Below are 23,742 nucleotides of genomic sequence, written 5' to 3'. Positions count from 1 at the left end.
TGGTTCCCATCTTCCTGGGCTTAATAGGCTGAGAGAGTTAAACGTATCTTGATAACAGTCAACAGATACAACAGATGAATAGATTTTAGAAATTCTGCCCTGTTGCATAGCAACAGCCACCATTAAAAAATAACATTTTGGAACATACAGAAAAAGATGGGAAACCAGTTAAGCATTTAAATATTGAGCTTTCTCCTAAGCAGTAGCCCATATTTCTTTGAATAATAAATACTTACACTCCTTTTGACAGCTTTTGTATGGTTTTGAAATGGTAGCAACTCTGATTTTTTGGAAACAAAGAAAGGAGGCTTATAGGGGAGCTTGTCTGGAGCTGTTCCTAGCATCCTGATTATAAATGGGTTTAATGTAGGTATTTTAACTCCCAGAACTTCTCCTGTAGCCTTATGGGAGAAATTATTTTTTCAGTCAAGCTGCATCATGTTATGCATGTGGATGACCTGGAGCACATTTCAGGACTTTCTGGAGGATAGTTTATAATGATGGTGTTAGAAATGTTATTCATCCGTAGGTTTCCATGTCTGTTTTCATGGCAAGCATTCCTTAAGTTTAATAACTTCAAAAACTTCCCCTAGTCTTTCTTTTCAGTGATATTCATACAAGAACTGGGATTTTCTGTCCAGCTGTGTCTTCTTCTGGCTTTTAAACATTCCTTGTGGCTTTCCTTGTCCATCACAGCTTCCAATCCATTTACCATTTTGTCCACTTTATTTTGGGATTCTGCTAACGTGACAGCACAGCACAATACAAAGTCCCCTTGCCTGTAAGAGGACCGTAATGACACATCACAGAACTACTTAACAATGTAGAGTGAACGTCCGTCCAGTTCATCCAGCAGCGTTCAGATTACTGCCAAGGTTCAGAGCCAGTCCCACGTTAGAAGGCTGATGAAGCTGCCTTTTGAGTGTAGCATCTGACTAATTGTATTTTTTAATAGAGATCGTAATGGAATTTTATATATCCCCCAAATAAGTAAAGAGCTGATGAAATACTCATAATGATTTAGTTTAAAAGCAAAACTGAAGATGCTCTGAATTAAAGCTAACTTTTTTTACTCTTTGAGGTGGTGTTCAAGTGTAACTGCTCCTTTTGTAAGCTACACAGGGGACTGGCCCTGGGAGTCTCTGGGTGCAGTTTCAAAGGTGGTGGTGATGCAGCGGCCAACTTTCTCCGCTAGAAGCTGAAACACTTCAAGATTTGGCACTCCGTTATAGAATAGAAGTCATTTCCCAAACATAAAGGCATACTCTTTAAAAAATGATCCTGTTGGCCCCCAGTTTGTAGCTCTGTAATTCTTGTTTTCCATAAATTTGTGTTGGGTCTTATTTTTTCCAATGTGCCAGTTAAGAGGTAGCAGACCTTTTGGTCGGCTGTTGATTGAACCGGGCAATTTGAGGAATTACTTTCACCCAGTCAAGGTGGTGGAAATAATACTGAATTGGATCCAAGTTCTTAACTGCATGTCCCTTACTTCTAACATTTCCCTGTCCTCTAAAGTTCTGGTTGTTTTTGACTTCACAAAAACACTTCCCCTTCAGTGCCAACACAACTTTGTAAATGGTTAACTGTATTACGTGCACATTAAACCTGCCACATGCGAAGAATTCTTTACCCTGAGAGTTATATGCAAGAAGTAAAAATAATAATGCAGAATTTTGGACAGAAAACATGGAAACAGCAGACCGTGGCATTTTTGTCAAGCAGAGTTAGTAATTTCTTTTTTTCCTTTGAAATGTTATTTATTGACTTCCTGTCGCTTCATCCTGTCTGCTGTCCTTGCGGTACAAAAGGGTTTTCTGCACCTGCGTGTTTGCCCTTGCCACAATTTCCTGAGATCTCTGTGGACATTTTTATATGAATCTAGATTATAGGGATGGCATGCCAGGCGACTGGAGGCGGCAGCACGCTTGGTATTTTTACAGGACAGAATCTTATGTTCTGTTGGTAGCTATCTGTAAAGCCTTAGCTCAAATGCATAACTTTCAAAACCTTGTCCCTCTCTGCAGCCCCCAGATGTGCCACTTCTTTCTCCTTTGCAGCCAGAGGATTTTATTGCTGGATATTTCTTTGTGTGCTCTGGTTCCCTGGAGCAGAGGCCGGTTCTAACACATGGTGTGGCAGACATTCACCATTAAAAATCTGTCGTTTTTCCCCCCCAAATGCCTCCATGAACCCTTGCAGGGTGACAGCTTGTGGCCACTTGGTGCTTTTGTTGGAACGTGCACTCCGTTTGACCCTGTCCCAGCGTTAATAGGATTGTAAAGGCTGACTCCTGCGTGACCTCTTCTTGCAAACAACCCTAACCCTTCCCCTTCCTCAACTGCTCTGTACTGCAGAGCTGAGAAGTGTTGCTCCCAAGGCAGTCTGGAGACGCAGTTCATGTTGCAGACGAAAGCAATTGGAAAAACCACTGGAAAAAAGTCAGCATGGGGCCACCTGTCCTTAAATAGTCCTGAGTGTGAGAACAGTAGGCATTTGTTCACTTCTTTAGAAGGAGCTGGTCTTAAATGCCTGTTTGCAGACAATTATGAAAAGTTCTCTTTCCAAGGAAGACCTCTGTTGAATAGGAGACAGGTGTTTACATACTTTTCTGTGACTTTTCAGGTGCTGCTTTGCTTTCTGCAGAGGAAGAAAAAGGGGCAACTGGGGTACAGTTGAAATTGACATTGCTTTAGGGGAATTATGTTAATCCCATTGAGTGCTAAGTCAAAATATAAAGTAATAAGATTCTTACTCTAGACTAAAGGAACTGGAATTCACTTTTTTAGTCTCCTGAAGTCTCTGTGGACCTGAATTTTATCCTCATTACTGTATGTTACTCCTGGTGTTAACTCAAAGCAGCTTATAATAAAGATAATAAAGACTGTGTGTTGTGTTTACCACGGTGGCAGGGTTAAACTTAAATTAAATTACTATAGTCTGATGTTTTTATAACTTGTAAATACCAATCCAGAAATGCTTGTGTGTAAACTAGTTAAACGGGCTTACTCTTTTGAGACCGCCGTGCTTACCTGCAATCTTTCTTATACCAGTCCCTTGCAGCTTTGATATTCACTTTCTGCTGTGGGAATTGAGAAAATTTTGCCAGTGGCCTGCTTTGTTTGCTTATTTTTATACAAGTGTCACTAAGGAGCTGGGTTAAGTATTTTGACCTACTTCAGGCATCAAAAGGTTCTTTTTTTCCTTTCTAAAGCAAAGATTGGCTTTTCCCACTGAATGGCCACACCTTTCACTCTTTCAGTAATCTGTCTTTAGCATGCCTCTCCCATGAAGGACTCCTGAAATAACTTGTCTGACTTTGCCCTGGGGGCAAGAGAGGGGAAGGGGTGGAGGAGAAAACCCTTATGCCATTGACAAGCAGAACACAGGAGCACTTTTGAGGCTGTGGGATTTAGCCTCCTGTGCTCATGATACGCAAAATTCTGCCAGGATTATGGAATACACCGGAATGCATGTCTTCAGAGGACCAACTGTGAGTTAGTACTAACAGGTTTTGCAAATACACAGGGATAAGACTGACATAGTTCAGTGGATTATCTACACTTTGTACTTCCTAAAAGTACACAGAAACTGTCAGTATTGGATGCAGAAAGGCGTTCATTTGAACAAAGGTCTGTGCAATTACAGATACCAAGTCAACAGAGCAACTTCTGTTTCCCTGGACTAGGAAGGAGGTTGAAAGGGAATGAAGTGTGTTGACCTACCCAGTACTTCCTATCTCTGCTGATCTGTGGCAAGGAGCAGTGGTTGATTAGTGCAGGCAGCAGTAACAAGATCAGGCAGGAAGGGCACTTCTGTCTCTCTGCAACACTTTCATCTTTCAGTGCCTGCAAGCTGATACAGACAATTGCTTCATGATTCGTGAAATGCAGAAGCTTTTGGACTGGGGGTTATATCTCCTAATCACTATGCATGTTGGTGTGTTTGAAAAGACCTGCGGTGAACAATTCTGTTCTAAAATACAGTCCAGATAATCCCGAGTGTCAAGAAGCGGCACATGGTCAGTCTCAGAACAGCCTTTGTTATGGGACACCTTCCAGTACTGGTCTAGTTCACTGGAGGTGCAAAGTCTAGCCCAGCGGGTCTGCTGAAGACACTGTGCCAAATTAATTGAAGATGTTAGAGGGCAACATTCCTCTGCTGTTGTTCTTGACTTAGGCTAGCAGTAAGATTGGACCAAACAAGTTAAATAGCCTTGTAAATGAGATAAAATTAACCCTTACCTCATCTCATGCACTAATAAAATACCTGAGACTCTGGGAGCACAGATCACACAAGCATATTACGGTTGATAACAGTTTCAGTTGAGACCTATGTATATAAATTAGTGGCCTTATCTGATTCTGCGGCGGTCAAAAGCATAACTCCTGCTGACTTTCTTTATGGTGAAAGGTAAGGATTGAAACCTGTAGCAAGGTTTGGGGGTTTTGGCATGTAGCCAGTGCTGGCCTCTGTTAGAAAGTCTTGCCTTAATCCAGCAGCAGCTGATACCTTCCTTTTGGCTCCCCTCTGACCTCGGGGCATGTCTCATTAGCAGATTAAGCCCAGAGTTAAACGAGTCCTCTGGGAGTGGAGGGTGCAGCGTCTACTGAGCCTGCCACTCTGGTTGAAATGATTTTCCTAAGGCCAGATAAGGACTCCTCTGGCTTGCCAGAGGGGAGAAGATAAAGAGATAAGTTTTGTTTTGCAAAATCTGCTCCTGAATAAATCCTGCGAAAATCCACAGTAAACCGCGATGTCACAGCCGCTAGCTACTCTTGGGGTAAATAAGAGGAAGGCGTGTTAAGTTCCTCTGGCACCATAAATCTCTTACTTTGTATTGCCAGTGATGGGAAGACTCCTGCCCTGCTTTGGCCGCCTCTTGCTGGCAGCCTGGCACGGGGGCGATGACTTTCACACTCCACCTGCTGCCCCGACTGCCAGCCGGGATCAGCCGGAGGTAAGAGCAGGGCAGGAGGCTCGCAGCGGGCCTGCCGCAGCAGGGGTTAGCCGCCTCGCTGGGCCGTTGCCCTCCCCAGTTTTCTGGTCGGTAACATTTTGAAAGGAGAGTGTGTCTGGTGCGGCAGGGAGGGGCAGGCAGGAGAGGGTGATGAGATGAAGGGGGAGAAGAAATGGTGGCTGGATTCTTTCCAGGGCAGAAAGCTATCTGTCCAAGAACTTCTCCGAGGCACAGATTAAATATTCCTCTATCCACCATTAAATTACCGTAAATGGGTGACTGTGCAATGTCCTGACAGGCCGTGTGTAATAAGCAGTGCTGTGTCTCTTCTCCTTTATACCTCTGCATTTTTCTCTCTCCCAGACAGGAACTTCTGTGTCTGTAAGACTCATTCTGTCCAGGACTAAGCCTCCAGTCAGGATACACATACTGCCAACTTGGAATTAAAAAGGAATGGTGGCACAGAGTAGACTCTTAGACCCATGTCCATGTTTTTAAACTGCTTCCTAATAAAATGGACCTTTTCCTGAACTGCAATTTAGACTCCTTACAAATGCAGAACCCTCAGATCCTAAGGAGAGGAGAATAAAGGTAAACTAAAGCTTTCTTGATGTTGGCTGAGCAAAGGATGCAGTGAGTGTAAAGGGAAGCAATGTGCCAACAGCGCAGAGCTGGAGCTTGCAGGCAAGAACAAAACAGTCCCAGCCCCACAACCATTCATCTGTTCAACAGCAAGCAAAACTTTTTGTTCAGGAGCATTGAAAACATGAGTGATCCGACTCGTAAGCTGTTTGGTTGAGTGGCATAGTGAGAATAGCTAATAATATAACAAATAACACAACTTTACGAGTGCCAAACAGCAAATTGTCAAATTGCAGATCCTGCAGAAGGAGGTGAATTCAGGAGACCAGAGGGCTTAGTTCTAAGTTTGTAGAAAATCTCCTCAGGAGGCAACAGGACCTAAAGGAGGGCTAAGGAACAGTGGTAAAACTGTGGCAAGCAAGAAAACAAGACAGAAATATTGCCTGCATAGAAACCCAAGCCAAAGCTCTCTGTAAAGGTGGAGTTGGGGAATGAAAGAAACCCCAACTGTGAGGCTAATGCAGCCATTGGAAGTCTTGTCTCTCTATAAGGCCTGAAATCCTAGCAGACCAGAGTGAAGCCTGTGCCAGTTTAATTTGTAAGAATTAGATGTAAGGAAGGAATTGAACATCTCATATGATCTTGTAGGAGCATTCAAGCTTGAATTTGGACCGAAAGCATGTTGTATTGAGTTTGGAGTTTTATATGCCTGTAAAAAGTAGCACAAATGACGGCAGGAAACCTCACTTCCCACTGTGTCGTTAGGGAACTTTCACCTCTCCTGAAAGAATGGTCTTTTATTTACTGTTTGTCTCTTACACAGGCTGAAGCCTTCACCTGAGTGTGAACAGTATCAAGGACATGAAAACTTCCCATGGAAAAAAATCAGTACTGAAGTTAATGCTGTCAGCAGGATAACCAGCAAATTGTCTTCCCCAGATGGCCCAAATTTTAATGGGGTCACCTTGCAAGAGTTGCCTGTAGGATATTAGAGGTCCCCAAGTAACTGTTGGGGCATAAAAAATGTTATGTCCAAGAGTTGCATCACAGACAGATGTTCCTTTGACAGGTCATCCTTTGCTTAACTGTTCTTCCATGTATGTTTCCTGACATTCAATGCATCAGTGGCAGCTCTGGGGAATAGGGGCTGTGTGGATGTTTGAAACAGATGAAAGTGAAGAGCGAAGGACCTACTTTTTATTTTGCAATAGCAGAGGGAAAGCCTGGAGTGCTGGGTATGTGAGGTCCATTTCTTGCCTTATTTACTCCCCTTGTCTGATACCTTGTTACTCCCCTCTCTTCTTCCTGCTCTACCTTCCATCACTCTTCAGCTTGGCAGATTTTGCTGCACTTAACTGATCCAATCCTGCTGAGAGGCTGAAGTCCACACTGATACAAAGGCTGCACATCAAACTTGATGCTTATGTTGACAGTTTGTAGTGTTTCTCCTCCCCTTTCCACAGAGATGTAGGTTGTGAAAGAGAGCAAGTGACTGTGTGCAGTTACAGTTACAGTTGAACAGTATTTTGTAAATATTTCCTGAAAGCTTGTGAAATTTCTCACAGGTTCTTGATTTCCCTTGAAGTCTGCAGAGTAGGCATACAAAATATCACCTAGTCTAGCTCTGAGCGCAGGAGCATGTAAACGGTCTTCAGTTTTACAAGCTTTGTGTAGATGCCAAAGCCCGATGGCCAGTGGTGTTATGTTGAGGCTTTCGAAGACAGGCCAGTACACAAGCCAAATTTTTAGCTATATGCTTTCTTACAGCTTTTTAGTCTGGACACAGCTTTTCCCTTGAAAATGAGATCATCTGAGTTAAGGTTTCCCATGAAATGGCTCTGACATAATTATACTCTCTCTGACATTTCTGGTGAACCAACTCGCTAGTTCGTTGGTGTGTTTAGAGATGCACCAATGATTTACAAATGGGGTTTGTTGTAAATTTAACTCACTTAGGAAATGGGATGAGGCTTTAGCTTTGCTAAAGGTTTTTGGGTTTCAGCCTTGCTTAGTCGTACTGGAAGAGCTCTTTGACCCTGCCAGAAATTAGTTTTAGTACCAGTTATGAGATAGGCTTAACTAGTCCTTAAAAATAAGCGTGTTAAAGCTTTCTACAAGGCATTCATTGTGGGAAGGGAACACCGCAGGTCCTAATTTTTTATGCTTATTCTGCTGATATTAAGTTAATTGTAGGGATTTGGTTATAAGCAGTGATGTAATTTAGAGTTTTTTTCCACTGTTCTTTCAACTTTTGGAAAACTTAAAGATTATTAAATTTTTAAAGTTTTAAGTATACTTCTTTTTAACCATAAAAATCAATATAACAGTCAGATTCATACTCAGTACCCAGTGATATAGGAAACGACTATAGTCCTGGATCACAGGTGATAAGGCCACTGCCTGGAAATAACACCATTCCGAGAGCAACAAAACTGTTTCCATTTTCAAGGTCCATTTTCCCAGTTCCCTGATCAGAGTAAACTTGCATTTGATTATGTGAATGTCCTCAATTATAGTACCAAATAGTATTTTTGCATTATGAATGCAACCTACTGTGAAAAAAATTGCATTGTCCTAAATTGCAGTTGTGAGCAGTAGCCATCTTTTGTTCTTTCTCTTTTGGATCCTGCTGTTTGAATCACAGAGCAGTCAGATTATTCTGGTAACAGACTTCATTCGGTAGTTTATTTTTTGCAGAATGACAAGTGACCAACCATTCATAACGTGATGAGTACTGAGAAGGCTGTAGTTTGAAGAGCAAAAAGGATAGACTGATTCATATATAGGTGTCTTAGGGAATAGAGACAGAATTATATTCTTTTTCAGCTTTAAAAGAAATAGAAAATGTTACATGCACTACGAAAAAATAACTTGGTTAAATCTGTTTAGCTGTAGATTAATAGTTTAAAGATAGTGGGGGAAACACCATTTTATACTTGAGACTAACCTTGTTGTCTCACTTGGAAAAATCATACTGGGTAAAACCCTACAGTGACAGTTAATGAACCTGGTAACATTTCAGGTTGTTTCTATTTCTGACTTCTGTGGTAGTGCAGAAACACAGATAGGGTTGCATTCGTTATGTCTTCCTTATACACCGAATCCATGCTATACAATTTGAGTGTCTTGTTTCCTTGGATATCCAGTATTGTTCTTTGTACAGGAACTATTGTATCAGTTTTACAGTGTTTGGGAGTAGCAAATGAAATCTTACGTGCATTAGTTGCAAAATAAATGAATGCTTGAAATCTCTCATTTAAATATTTGGATTAGCATGAACCTCTTGTTTAAAATGCAGCTAGGACACCAGCCTGCAAACAGTCAGCATTGCAAATTGTTACCTGTCATATGCTGAAAAAAGAATGTTTTACTGCAGAGCAGATGCTATCTCCATGTGTAGAACCAGAAATAAGTAACATACCAGATATACAGGAAGGTCAGTTATTTTAGCATTAAAAGTTATCTTTCTGTGTGTGACTGTGTCTAGCAAAAACAGGGATAGATACGAAATTTCATGACGGAGAAAATCTGCCAAGTGTTTTGTATATTTGTTGTGTTAGGCTAAAGATCTGATTTTTTGTTGTAGCTATTGTGTTGCTTGTAAACAACCTGTAAACAGAGTATCAACAGTGGGATCCATCTACCACCACCATACTGAAGTCCTACCTCCATGTAATACAAAGTCATTGTTAGTCTTAAATGAAACAATGCAACAGGGACTGGCAGTGAAAACACATCAAAGATGTTCATCTAACTGTTGAAGTTAGAAGCATGTTTTAATTATTTCAAATTTGAAGCAGTTTGGCTCTAACAAAAGTTTTTTGCTGCAGATCATCCTGTGGGGTCGAACTGAGAAATGCCTGAAGGAGACCACAGAGGAAATCAGGATGATGGGGACAGAATGCCATTATTTCATTTGTGATGTAGGAAACCGAGAGGAGGTCTATCGGCAAGCCAAAGCTGTGCGGGAGAAGGTTAGTGTGTGTGGAAACAGTGCGTGCAGGCAGAAATTAGCAATTCTTTGATGAGGAAAAACGCTGTCTTTGGAAAAAAGGTAGCCCTCCAGATTATATTGTACAAAGTCCAGCTATCTGTTTTAAGTGATTCAGAAGATTTACACGGCCTGCAGGCAAAAACGCCAAAAGCTATGAAAATAAGGGAGTATTCAGATATAATAGTAACTGCTGATCTGTGAGGAGAGATATTAGTTATAACAAGTCGTGTGCTTTTTTGCAGGTGGGCGATATCACTATCCTAGTGAACAATGCTGCTGTGGTCCATGGTAAAAGCCTGATGGACAGTGATGACGATGCACTGCTCAAATCACAACATATAAACACCCTAGGACAGTTCTGGGTAAGATAAGCTCTCGTATCTCATGTATTCAGACTTGGGAATGAGAGTGACAGATAACAGCCAGTAAACACGTGGCTGCTACAAGGTCTTTCTAAGTGATGCTTGGTAAAATCAGTTTGACATGGAAGCAGGAAACACAGTATGAGGGTCAAAGGCCAGAGGAAAGAAGTCTAAAAAAGATTTAGTTTGACAGGTTCTCTCAAATGGATTTCAGCTACTTCTAAAATACCACATTAAAAGCTTCCAGTAGCATAGCATTCAAAGCCCTTGTATCCGCGTTTTGTGATTTCCAGCAAAATATCTGATGTCTTTTGAGAAATCCTGAGGTCATAGATGAGAGTTGTCTATACAGTGATGTGTATGGAGCATGAGAGGAGCATGAGACTGCCTTGTTTGGGAAGGAAACTCATTCCATTCAGAATTAGATAATAGTAATAAAAAAAATAGCTTCTTGTGATTTCATCACTTCACTGAAAACTTTATCCTCTACAACATGTTTTTAAAATACAAAGCATTCTGTTTGTGGCCTTTATCTGTGGGCACTGCTTACATCTGCTCTAGAAAAGATTCCGTTTTTTTTTACGCAAACTTTGCCTGTTTAAAAGCTTACAGAGAATGCAAGGCAACAAGGCCCTCTCCCACTCCTTTCCTAAGTTAAAAGACAGTGCAGTTTAACTTGTCTCTTTGTCACCTTATTTTTTCAGTACCTAAGTAACTATTGTTTTTGTTGTATCTCTGCTGAGCAAACCTTTTTTTTTTTTTTTTTTTTTCCCTGTGTTGTTCTTCAGACCACCAAAGCATTCCTGCCAAGGATGCTGGAGTTGCAGAATGGACACATTGTTTGCCTGAACTCTGTCCTAGCCTTGTCAGCCATCCCTGGTGCCATTGACTATTGCACCTCCAAAGCCTCGTCCTTTGCCTTTATGGAGAGCCTGACCTTGGGGCTGCTAGACTGTCCTGGAGTGAATGCCACAACAGTCCTGCCCTTCCACACGAGCACAGAGATGTTTCAGGGCATGAGAATCAGGTCAGTCCAGGGGAACTAGAATAAAGCGTCTCATTTTAAATGAATCATCAGAATACACTCCTAATTAATGCTTCATTTAGTTAAGAGAATTTGATGTCTCATTTGGCTGCCTGGGAACAGAGGGTCACTCTAGGCCACCTGGGACTCATCAGACTGGTTCCCTCAGTTTGCTGGCATATTCGTACAGCCTGCCTGTACTGTGTGAGACATTTGCTTCTACCGAGAAATCTGAAAGCTATTTTTCTCTGGGTGTATTTGGGCCATTTGCAGCCACTAGAGAGGGAGGGTAGGCAATCTGAAAATTGAGGTCATTCAAAAAGGAGCAGTCTACAAATTACTTGAGAATTAAAGGTACAAATTCCTTCTTTATCCACTGAAATACTCAATTCTTTCCCACTAAAGGGAATGAGATCCATTTACTGAAGTAAGGCTGTCACTACCTCCTTTTTACCTCTATCTAAGAGACCAAGCTAAATTAAAAAAAAAAAAAAAAAGCAGACCAAATTAATCTTTTACAATCGGCAAAATAACCTGTTAGTTTGAGCTCTCTTAGTCAAGGAAATATGCAGTGTCAAGCCACTGTAGGAGCCAGGAAAAGCCTTGTGTTTGGTACTAAAAGCAAGGAGGGAGAATACTCGTCTTTCACCTGTCAAGAATTTGAACCAAGCTAAGCGCGGCAGAGAGGAAGAACACCAACACTGAAGAGACAGCATTTGGCATTGGTTTGCAGACAATTTAAGAAAGTCCCTGAGTCAAGGTCCTGAATACTCTCTGCCACTTCATCCTAAAGGCACCAACATGCACATTCCTTAACTATTTAGCTAACTTAGTAATAGTACAGGTTGGAACAGGACTTCATACACTTCTCTGCTACTTCCAGCCTGCTTTGGGGGATGTCTGAACGCCAGTAGCCAATGAAAACTCAGTGAATAACAGGACTTGGACAGTGATATCTTAAAGAAGGAGCTTGGTTAACAAATAATTATTTTATTTTTTACTTTATTTATTCAGGTTCCCTAATCTTTTTCCTCCTCTCAAGCCAGAGACTGTGGCTAGGAGGACAGTAGAAGCCGTGCAGATGAATCAAGCCTTCCTGCTCCTTCCATGGACGATGCATGTTCTTGTCATCCTAAAAAGGTAAGTATTTCTCTTGCCCAGCAATAGCCTTGCTAGTTAGGCAAGATTGACTTACAATCCTTGCTGTCCACCAAGGCAAACCTCAGTTTGACTGTTACCTGATGATCAGGATCAGACCAATTCATCCCTTCCCAGGAGAGTCAGAAGCAAAAGAGGGAAAACTTTTTGAGGTTCTTATGGCAGATTTTCTTGCTGTACCTGTTTCATAAAGTACCCCCTTTATGAAATGAGTTTCACTCCCAAAATTCTGTTTCCTGAGTTTGGAACTGATATCTGAGAAATTTCTTAACAACTAACATATGCATTAAGTTGATTTTGATTTAGTAAGCCACTCTTTGGACTCTGTGCTTTGTATTGTAAAGGATTTCTGTACAATAAAGTATGTATATCACAATTGTATTTAGAGAACGTTGTTAAAGCCGTGAAACTGTCAAAAACATTTTTCTATATGATTAGGAAAGGAATTTTAAATTGCCTAAGGAAAGAAAGTCATAACTTCATATCCCGATACAACTGAATACAAAAGACATTTAAAAACGTGCTTCCATGCAAGTTTGCACCAAAGTCTTTGCAAAACCTGTTTTGGTCAGGAACTGAAACAAGACATTGAGATTTCTGTCAAAAATAATTACAATACTGCATGCTGAACAAGAAAGACACGTATACATATTTACACCTCCTCTTTTTGGAATAGACTAAAAGGTTTGTCTGGTCTGCTTATTTTCTTTCTGTTTCTCCTGCAGCATTCTCCCTCAGGCAGCACTTGAAGAAATCCACAAGTTTTCTGGAAGCTACACCTGCATGAACACTTTTAAAGGCCGAACATAGACTTGGTGGTGGAAGGACTATTCTTCAGCGAAACCAACACAAGCATGAAAATCCTGACAAGACTGTGAATCAGCAGTCTTGGCTTTTAGCCTGTTCATGTGACTTGCGCTGCTTTGAGGCAACACATTTCTTGCAGGTCATATCCATAGTAACATGACCTTTGCACAGGATTGAATGACTAGACTATGGAACCTTGGAAAGAAAAAAACAAAAGCGTGAAATGTTTATATGATGTTTAATTCTTTAGAGTTCAATTGTTAAATCTACTTATAGGTTTAAGATGTAATTTTTGTTTTTAAAGTGTCTGTAAGCTGTCTCAGCTGAGAGGCAGCACATCACACCCCAGACTTTATGCATTCTCTTCAGAGGAACTGCAATTGCAAATTGATTATGATTTCATTTCAGCTTTTTGAATGGGAAACTTAAAAAATAGTTTGAAGAACTACAAGTTATGGACATTTAATGGAAGCTTCCTTCCCTTCCTTCACTTGACGTTGATGAAGCTGCTCCCAGCTCATGTCAAGGAAGGAGCAAGCTGTGGAGCAAACTGCTGTTTTCTTTGTTAAAGGCCACCCAGATCTCCTCTCAGAAGGACTGTTCTGTGTCCAGGAAACCTGTCTTACTGCACCTGTGAGGGCTGGAGGGGGATGCTCAGTCAGGAGAGCATACAGTTTGAATAGTGGAAGATTCCATCAGTGAGCTCATATATGAAATTTAATTGTCTTTCTGAATATTTTTGTTCATTTATGATGAAAATATATATATATTTTAGCATTAATCCCAGATTGCCACGCATGTAGGCAGCATCAGATTGGGAATGAACTAAATCTAGAACTACAGCTAGAGCCTTCTTGTACAAACACACATTCACTGACAATCCATAGAGAGTAAAATCCATTGTATCAATCTGCACAATGAAATAAGTGGAATAATTCTCTGAAAATAGAAGAGACAGTACTGTAGTGCTCATGAAATGTGAAGTTTGGAAGCACAGTTAGCAAAGATCTGATTAAATGCACGTTGAATTCAACTGGGAATATACCCATTGTTTTTAGGGACATTGAATCGGGCACTGATATGTCAAAAGTGATAATCAGCCAAAAGTGATAACTATTGCTTGGACTGAAATGCCAGAAGCAGCTAGACATTATTTATTTTTGTAATGATATACTCTCTTTGACAGCCCAGTAAGAGCAACACTGCATTCCTGTGCCAGATGCAGCGTGCAACACTAGGCACAGTAATGTAATCGAAACAAATCAGAACACCACTAAGAGGCATTAATGTAATTGCAATACAGGAACGTAGCAAGCGGGACTGGAGAACACCTGAATGAAGCGTCTGAAGGAAAGCCCCATGGTTAAAGTACAGGAGTAAAGTTAGCACTCCTGGCTTGAATTTTGGCCTTATTTCAGATGTCCTGTGTGACCCCGGGCAAGATGATAATCTCAAGGTGCACCTTGACCTGCAAAACAGATATTTCTAGTGTTCCCCTACCTCAAAAGTTGTCTTACTACCTTAATGTTTGTCAAATGCTCAACAAATTCAAATGGAACACGCTATAGAAAGGTTTTATGCAAAAATTTTAAAAAGGAAAAAAAAAAAAGGAAAAAACAGATACCTCAAAGGTTGCAATCTATAATTTCTTACAGAGATCTGAGTTCCAGCAAAAAAGCTGTGAGCTGCATTCGAGATGTTTCTTTGGCTCTGCCCTGTAGAATGGAGATCAACTACTTAGAAGCAATGATGTGAATGTTAAAATCTGAAGGCCTGATCCTTACTACAAATCAGTAGATGTATCTCTTCTTAAGCAGTTCAAGAGGAAGATATTGCAAAAAATGTCATTGATGCAAGCCCCTTTGCCTGCACGGGTACTTTGAGGAGTTCTCTCTAGGTCAGTGCTTTCCTTCTGAGTGCAGAACATACAAGCTGTAGCACTGTGCCAGCTTTGACACGGTTTCTTACAATGGAGTTTTGTTTTGAATTCCTAGATGTCTGAGGCTGTCTGGAGAGGATGAAACTTTGATCTCTGTGATTTTGATGCCCACTCTAATAGATGCTTTCAGCTTCATTTTTTGTCAATTTTTGAGAGGAAACCTATTTCATTGAAAACACAGCTGCAATGAGGGGAGAACTCTTCCAGGATCTGCCAGGAATACGAAGGTACTACACTTAACCAAGAGACCCATGGGAAAGGAAAGGATGATTCCTCACCTTAGGCACTGTCATCCTTTCTGTTTTCTCATTGACCACAGTCAGGAATGCCAGGCTTGTAGATGTGACAGCAAACAGAACTGGTGAAACAGGACACCTCACAGTGTCCTCCTTAAATCAAACCTTTATGTTGAGACTCTATTCATTAATGACATCCTAATGCAAAAGTGAGGTTAAAAAGTAGTGCACACATTGAAGTGCATTCTCCACTCATCTCCAAATCCTGTCCCTTACATGAATCTGCTCTTTCTCTGCACTGCATAAAAGATGTTCCCTATCTTCAGAGCTTGTCTTACATACTAAGTGCTGTTGATTTCTTTCTAATGAATATAAACAAGTCAGAATGTAGCAGAGACTCATCGTCTCACTCCTCTCATACACACACACATGCACACTTCCCTCTCTCTTTCCCTCAGGGTCTCTGAGCGGACAGCAGGTCAAATAGCAGTCACAGTGGGGGAGAGGTATGCAGCAAACAGAAAATAATGAGGAAAACATTGACTTTGCTTTTCAGATAGTAAGGAAGAGTTGGGTAAGAGAGTTTCTTCACTTGTGAATGTTGCGAGATAGAATGCTCTACATACAGTGAGATACTTGCAAGTCTGGATGAATACATATGAAGAGGGGTTTTTTTGTTTTTTAAAAGAAAGCCTCTGGAATGCCTGCTGAGGTCTGCTGTCCCTTTGCACATAAGGTTGGTATTGGGTAATTTTGAAGTGCTGCAAATGTGGACAAGCTTTGTAGAAGCCTAAGGCCTTCTCAAAGGCATTTCCGCCCTTTGACTTATTTTAATTCTGGTTTTCCCTGCTCTCTCCACTGCCTCCTGCTTTCCACTCCACTAAACTTTTTTTTTTTTTCCTTCTGTATTCCTGTGTCATTACTGCACTTTTCAGTGCCACCATCTTGAAGCCAGATGTCATACAAAGGGTCTGGACTAAATCTAAATCAGGGTATGTATTTATTATGCAGCTGGAGGAATCAAGGTGAAGCTGTAGGAGCAGGTCACAGAGGTTTCGTATGAAATTAGGTAAGTTCTTCAGGTTTTACTTGCTCCAATCTATGAATTAAAAGGCCCTTACTGTAGTTTATATACAGGAGATTGCTGCTGTTTTAAAATTGGAATGATGATAAAGAAATGGTAGTCATTGTGGGACATGCATTGTCCTGACATAAAAAGACCCCTTATTTAAATGAAAAGACCCTGTATTTAAATGACCCTCTATTTAAATTTTAAATATTTTCAGTTCCAGGTGGTTTCAAAATCTGGTATTTGTACCAAGGAATTTTCATAATTAGCAAGTCAGGGTAGGGGGAGAGAGGGAAAGGCTGGAAGGAGTCATTTGTAAGTAAATCTGATTTTTATTGATTTTGTATTTATATTTTTTTTTTAATTAAAAAAAAATAATCTCATGCCTTCATGCAACCTTGGTAAACTTTAAAAAGATCCTTCCTGCTGTATGGTATTTTTAGGAGGATGAAGAAAAGAGGAGTGAGCCCTGAAAGTGGGAACTAAACCCTACCTACCCATGCACTGTTTTATTGAGGTTAAAAAGTGACAGAGTCCATCACAATAATTCTTCTAGAATCACAGAAAGTGCCTGGGCAAGCGATTCTACTGTTTGCAAAGAGAAACTTGTTGTACTTTTATGTAATGTGTTAATTAGTGTGGGTGGATATGACCAGATCTAGTCTTGCAAGCCTTTCAGACAACTCCCTGAACACTCCCACCTTGAGATATTAACAGATAGCATTACACTTGCCAAATCTCATAAAAGCCCACTAACAGACTTAATGCAGGCACAGTGTAAGTGGGTGCATTTATTTCAAAGAGAACACATCTGTTTGTAGCAGACGTGAATTCGGCCTAGTGTTTTCGTCTAGCTGACATTCGACTGCTGAGAAAAGAATACAGGGTGACCTTGGATCGTCTATTTTGCTTTTATTTCTTCATGTGTCTTTAATAAATTAAATCTGGGCGATGGCCACTTTTTTGACAGCCCTTGTTCATAAGTTTTTGGGGTAAAGCAAGCTTATGTCAAATGCATTTTACACATTTTTCACCAAACAAACAACAACTCTGAGAACCAGGATATTCTGCATTGTCTTTGCAGCTCGCACCTCCCTGGTGCTGAGATCCTCAGTCTTGTGTTGTTTCTCAGCCTGCTGGAGTTCGGAAATTGAGCGAACCCTGTCAGTCACAAGCAGCAGTTGCAGTCAGCAGTAAACAGGACACTCTTTGTTGGAGTGCTTTTCTGAAAGAGGGTTGTGAATAGTGGCAGGCACCTCTCACACACTTTGGCAACTCGGAGAAAGGCAAGAAGAAAACCTGAACTTCACCTTGTTCCCTGCTGCTCATTCTCTTTTTATCCAGCGTGTCCCACAGGAAGCTGGCAATTCAGTCACCTCAGCAACCAACAAACTGTCTTCCTACCCTCTATTCTACTGAGATCACATCAATACCTTACTTCAATACCTTCACGGAGTTGACAGTTTCAACAGAAACAACCCTTTCTGCATTCTTGAGAAGAGTCAGATCGGCAAGGTAATGTCTCAGAGAGACCAGACGTGGTTTGGTGGGGCTCAGGTACCCCAATGTGGGGCTAGAGATGGAAGACACAAGGCACAACTTTGCTGTTGCCAGTTTCATGATAAGAGAGTTCTCCCTGCTCCTGTCTTCTTTTCTTTAAACATACACCCCCTTTTGTTTCTGTAACAGATCCCTCAAGCCCTCAAGGCTTTAGCAGAAACATACTGATCTAGCCTCTGTGGACTGGATACAACTGAAAAGAATAGACCTCTGAGGAGACGATTTATAGCTTCACACCTTCCCAAAGAGATCAGGCTTATGAGTTCCTTATGTTAGCATTTGCCCCATATCTGAGTTTAAAGTAAGGAGATTGTGCTAGCACTGTCTTAAGTAGCAAGAATTCTCAGAGCCCATTCCTGTTCTTCTGAAGAGAAATCTGAACAGAAACATAACGAGATATTATACATATGCTCACCTTTGCTATGGGTGTCACGTCGTATTAACATAGAAAAAAATAAGCCACATCTATATGCTGACTTTTCTGCACAAATCTACAGAACAGCTCCTCCTTAAGTGAGGGAATGAAGCACTCTTAATTACAGCTCAGAGTGACCAAGTGCAAGTACGTGAGAAAACAAAACAGAGGATAGATACAATCTTAGGTGGAGTGTGGTGGCCCTAAACAGCCAGAGGCAAGACTCCACTGTATATTCCTGAAGTCGTATAATAATAGGGGCATTGTGATTTCCATCCAAATACAAAGTCTATAAAAAGAGTTTGTTACTGCTGTTTATTCCTGTGGGTCACCATGCCCTAAAAAGCAGTCTGTTAACTTTGTATCTTGCTGGCTCAGAACACTCCAAATACTCCAGTTATGGTTTGCTGTCTCTTGTTTTATTTTTTCTGAGGAAGGCGAAGAAACCCATCTATGTAAAAACAAGGAAGGATCATTTTTGACTCACTACTCACTTTTTCTTAGACAGCTGCAAAGGTCATCTATCATGCCTAAGTATTAGGACATGTGGTTCTTCGGGTTGCACAGGAGTCATGCTAACCTAGTAGTACTAGGTAGATGTGGTTCACTTCTTTTTTTTTTTTTTCCCTTATGCAAAAAAATTATGTTATTTGAATTTTATTTATCCGAAAGAGCTGCCTCTGTATTGTGCAGGCTTCTCACAGAGAGGCATCCTCAGTAATGAAATTTCCCTGTTAATCCAGTGGTAATGAAAAGAATACAAAAGTGATGTTACTTCTGAGATTTTCCCCAAGCATTTTCTCAAGCAATGTAGAATTAATGTAGATGAACAGTACTTGAACATCATTGACCTAAATCTAGAAATCTTAGAAACCTGCTGGCTCTGTATGGAAATGACCCTTCCCAAATTGACTTCCTATATGTCTCCAAAGCAGTTCACCACTGAGATTTGACCCCTGACCAGTTCCTTCCCTGGAATCACCATTTGCAAACATTGAGCATTGTGAACACACAGACTGAAACTCTTTGTCTTCTCTATTTAGCGTTAGGCACTTTGCAGCATAGCCACCAACTGCTGCTTCTGCTTTGGGCACTGCTATTGAGTGCTCCCAGATACTGCCCCAGCACAATATTAACATTAGGTATGAGAAAAGGAGGCAATTCATTGCTATCTTTGCCAGGAAAGTCAACTATTTAGTGTCTTTATGCAGAGAGAGGACAGAAATAAAAACGGACATGATATGATTTCTGGGATATTTGGCAATATGAAAAATGCTGTCATACGGAATAGGGGTTTATAATAATAAGGGCTCATCTCAGAAGAATGTTAACAGAAGATGGAAAAGGTTGTAATGGAAAACAAGTGAGATCAGAAAACACAATTCCTCTTCCTGGAGCCTGCTGGGAATGCTGATTTCATGCAGACATGCTATAGTCAAGTCAGTTCACAAGAGGCTTGCATTGTCATTATACCCCCTGCAACTTTGCCTATTACAAGTATACTGGAGGTGACAAGCTCATTGTCTCTGCTCTCTCAGCTGTTTAGTGAAGAAAAAAATACTTTTTTTTTTTTTTTTTTTAATATCCATCCATCAGAGACTGAAGCAATTATTGGGTTTAGTGTCAGCCTGAGATAATGGAGGAGACTTTTTCAGGTACCTGAAAGAAAAGTCACAGCATCTTCTAGCTGATTTCTTAAGGTGTCAGGTGACATTTATCACTGTGAATAATAAAGTAGGAAAAGTGTGACTAAAATCAGCAATAGGATTAAACACAATCACAAATCAATTTGTCAGCTATTGCTTGGCTTTTTTTTTTTTTTTTTTTCCCAGGAATAAAATACCTTGTGGTATCTTCTGGACTGTCACCAGGGCTCTAAAGTAATGGAGAATACTTGTAGAGCTGGACAATAGTTTATTGACATTCTAAGGGCTATGCTAAACAGAGTAGTGAGATTGGCACCAGCAAGCAATATAGTATGTACTTCGGTAGCTGAATAGTCTGTAACTTTTAATATTTTAATGTTCTTGACTATTCAGTATCCGCTATCTGACATGTTTCTCAAATGCAAAAAAGAGCATCTTCACCCACATCAATTATTATCATACTTTTGAAGCAAACACATTTAGTTTCTTTGTTGTCCAATTGGCGTAGGTGAGGTTTAACAAGCATGTAAATTAAATGAATTATAGCCTTGAATTTCTTCAGGAGGAATTTGATGATGACACAAACAACTATTAAAAAAAAAAAAGTCATGTGCAAACAGCTATGTTTAATCTGTCAGTAGAATGACTGCTTTGGTTCTATCATTACAGTTACAGCATTGAGCCTTTTGACCTCATTTTGATTAGTTTTAAACATACAGAGTCAATGCATCATCATTCACTCCAGTTTTAAAAATAATTTTCATTATACATATCTTCTCCATTCAAACAAGTTAAAGAATTACAAGTTTTCTCATGTAAAAATTATAATTTGAGTTTTAATTCAGGCAAGTACTCCATACAACTCTCATTCCCTACATCAATTAAAAGAAAAAAAAAAAAAATGAGAGAGATGTCATGTTTCCTGTGAGGCAATCTGGTAGCTTGCAATCTTCAGTACTTCTCCTTGAAAACTGATTCATCTTTCAGCCAGATTTGTCATGGCTTCTAATCTTGTACTACAGAGGAATTTATACTCTACGTTTCTTCAGTGATATTTTTGCAAATGACCTCTTAGAGAAGACGTTCTTTTGAATGAGCCATAGAAGCCATGCTGAGTTTACTTTAGTTGGGTTTGATTTTTGCTGATCCCTTCATTTTTCATCATTCCATCTATCTATTCCAATTTTTCCTGTTGGCAAGGCCTGTGTTTTGAGAGTTCCTGAGCCAGAATGCTGTGCATGCAGATTATTCATCTCCTCGCCTTCCCTTCAGGCAGTCTCTCACCTGTGCGTGCCTGTGTCCACACCTCCTCATACATTAACATTGCAAACTGCCCTAAATATCTTTTAGATTAGCTTCCTTTAAAGCATGAAATGTACCAAAAGCCCACAGAGCTTGCATTATGCTTGCCTAACGAGTTGACAACTGCATATTCTTTTAAAGGTCTTCATGATTTGAATTTGAACTGGGAGGGACTGTTAGGTACTGGTAGGCCTGAACATCATAGTTAAAAAGGGGAATTGTAAAATAAAGGCAAGTATCAGCAATGAAAGAAGGCAAGTTTGCTGACATGCACAATACAGGTGCAAAAAGTCCAGAGTGCTAACACAGATTTAGGTGCAATGTTCTCATTTCTTGGGACAAAGAATTGAAATTTGGATCTAGTGGCTCTTAATAGATCAGTACTGGTGAAGCAGAAAATACACAATTAAGCACACAAACACCTTGCATCTGTCTGAATGCTGGAAATATAGTGCAAGCCCTGAACTGCAGGATACCCAGCACTGCTGTTTGATTTCTTCTGTTAATTTACAAATCAGAAATATTAACATAGATTGGATCTAATGATACCTAAAAGCGTCCTCGTGCAGCATGAAGTACAGATCATGGTGGATCTGCTTTAAGGATAATAACTCATATTCTAGTGGTTTTCATTAGAGCTAGCAGTACTTTTTGACAAATCTTGTTGTAAAATTAGCCTGCCTTCTTTTAATGGATTATTTTTAAACAGACTTCTTTCAAAATATAATTTATCAAATAGTTTAAATACACAGTGGTTCTCAGCCAATAATTTGCTTGTGAGTTATTCACCATAACTACCGCTTTGAGTGTTTGCCATTCATTAATGTGTAGTTTTCCTGTGGAACTGGCCATCCAAATCTCACGGTGGCTTTACTTTCCCCTGGCTGGATGACTTCCAATCCCACAGAAAGCTTTGTAGGGGCTCCAATATGTCTGATGATGACTGTAAGATGGCTTCTGGCAACAATATTAATGCAAATGCATATTTGAATGCACTCTCATGACATATTCCAATCTTGTGATCAAAAACATTCTTACAGAAATCTTCAAGGGGAAAAAAAATCTTGGGTTACTCTCAAAACTGCATTTGCCTTTACTTATAGCAGCAAATGTTCACAGTCAGACTTTGATTCTTTCAAAGGATTCACCTCTTCCTTAGCCTCAGATTGTAAGGAAAAAAAAAAAATGCTGTCTTGATATTGGAAAAAGCTTACTGTTATGGACGTGATCTCCTGACATCAGGGCATGGGATATTTTAATATGAGGGAATTGGCTTTATGATTCTTTGGGATTTGTTTTGCAGCATACTTGCTCCTAGTTCATTTCAGAAAATAGAATCATAAATGGAATAAAGTCGTACTGGCACTTACATTTAGAAAGTGAACAACATAGGAAAGGAGCAGAATATCCAAATGCGCTGAGAACACGGGCGCATTAGTAGAAAGATTGTGCTTGCCGCAGAGCATAATTCAATTCACCTGATGTTTATACTCTCCATCTTCACTCAGAGTTTTGAATATAGATTTGAAACTCCTATATCAAAACTGCAAGTAGCATATTTGACACACATAGCACTTTGCAAACCTTGCTCTACCAGAGCATTTCAGTTTTTGTTGTATATATAGGGCAAAGGAGAAACAGCAAACTATATGGTCTTGCCTGATGTCACAGAAGGAGGCAGTATATAATTGCAGTGATGGTATAACTGCTAGGGTCATGCCACAGCCTCTGCATGACAGCAGCCTAGGTCATATGTTGCTGGCATCCAGCTCAGAGGCAAGTGCTGCCACTGCAAAGCACCACATTTGGGAAGCATTGCAAAACGTAGCATTTGCCCATGAATTTTTGCTGACTTCATTACCTCACTCTGTATAGACAAACCCTAGTGGCAAATTTGTAATAGGGGTTGTACTTCACCCTTGAGATTAGATTACAGCTTCGTCTTAATGTCATAATTACAATAGACCAGCACCACAAACCCAGGCTGGAAATGTCGGCCTGACACAGCGCGGCACTGCACATGGTGGGCAAGGGGCAGGTGCCTGCTGTGCTGGCCTGGCCTGGCAATGCAAAGGCTCTGAGGATTTAAGTGCAGAAATGGTTGCTTGGGGCACTCACCAGTGTTTTTTTTCTTGAACATTTTAGCAAACGTAGCCTTTGTTTGCATTTTTCTGTGGTATGTGTTTACTGTTCATTTGCGCTGCACATGCTGTGAGAAATTAAGCCATTATGTTGGTATTTTTTTCCTTTCTCCTGCTTTCATTCTTTTACAACCCCCTTCAAAATCCTTACAATTCCTTTCATTATTTGATGTTAACAGGACAAAAGAAATAAATACTTGAAAGAAGATACAAGCTGTGTTTCTGTTTTACTTTGGAGCTGCTGTGGTAACTGAATACCAGTCTGCAAGGTCAAAAAAAAAAAGGGGGGGGGGGGGGGAGAAGCCAGAAAACCTCAGCGCTCAAACCACAGGTTGCGTTGCCTATTGTAAAGCAATTTTCGGCCCACATGCCTAAAGAGCATAACAGTTGCTCTGTAAATCTCCGAGTGTTTCATATAGTTTCCTTGTCATGCAGCCATTAAGTTTTATAACCTTTATATTTCAAGTGAAACAATGAACGTGAATTCCTTCTAAAATGTCCTAATAGGTTCCACATGGCAGCAATTTTTTAATATTTGAGTTGCTCGGTA

General features: G+C 40.3%; 1 protein-coding gene across 6 annotated transcripts in view; it reads left to right on the top strand.

Annotated features, from left to right (window-relative positions):
• Window positions 1-20,387, top strand: part of DHRS3 (dehydrogenase/reductase 3) — a 34,231-nt gene extending 13,844 nt beyond the window's left edge. For 4 of the 6 annotated variants that reach the window (XM_040533926.1, XM_040533928.1, XM_040533929.1 and 1 more), the window contains exons 2-6: window positions 9,370-9,513; window positions 9,776-9,895; window positions 10,684-10,922; window positions 11,934-12,059; window positions 12,803-20,387. In XM_040533926.1, coding sequence (XP_040389860.1) covers window positions 9,370-9,513; window positions 9,776-9,895; window positions 10,684-10,922; window positions 11,934-12,059; window positions 12,803-12,887 — 714 coding nt within the window. In that variant the 3' untranslated portion in view covers window positions 12,888-20,387. Of the gene's footprint in view, window positions 1-6,497; window positions 6,775-9,369; window positions 9,514-9,775; window positions 9,896-10,683; window positions 10,923-11,933; window positions 12,060-12,802 lie in introns of those variants that run through there. The other 2 variants (XR_005814188.1, XM_040533930.1) reach the window with 2 other exon arrangements.
• Window positions 20,388-23,742: the final 3,355 nt, after the last annotated feature.

This window comes from Cygnus olor, chromosome 21 (assembly GCF_009769625.2).
Source record: "Cygnus olor isolate bCygOlo1 chromosome 21, bCygOlo1.pri.v2, whole genome shotgun sequence".
In the NCBI taxonomy this organism is placed as follows: Eukaryota; Metazoa; Chordata; class Aves; order Anseriformes; family Anatidae; genus Cygnus; species Cygnus olor.
This window is presented reverse-complemented; position numbering and strand designations above follow the sequence as displayed.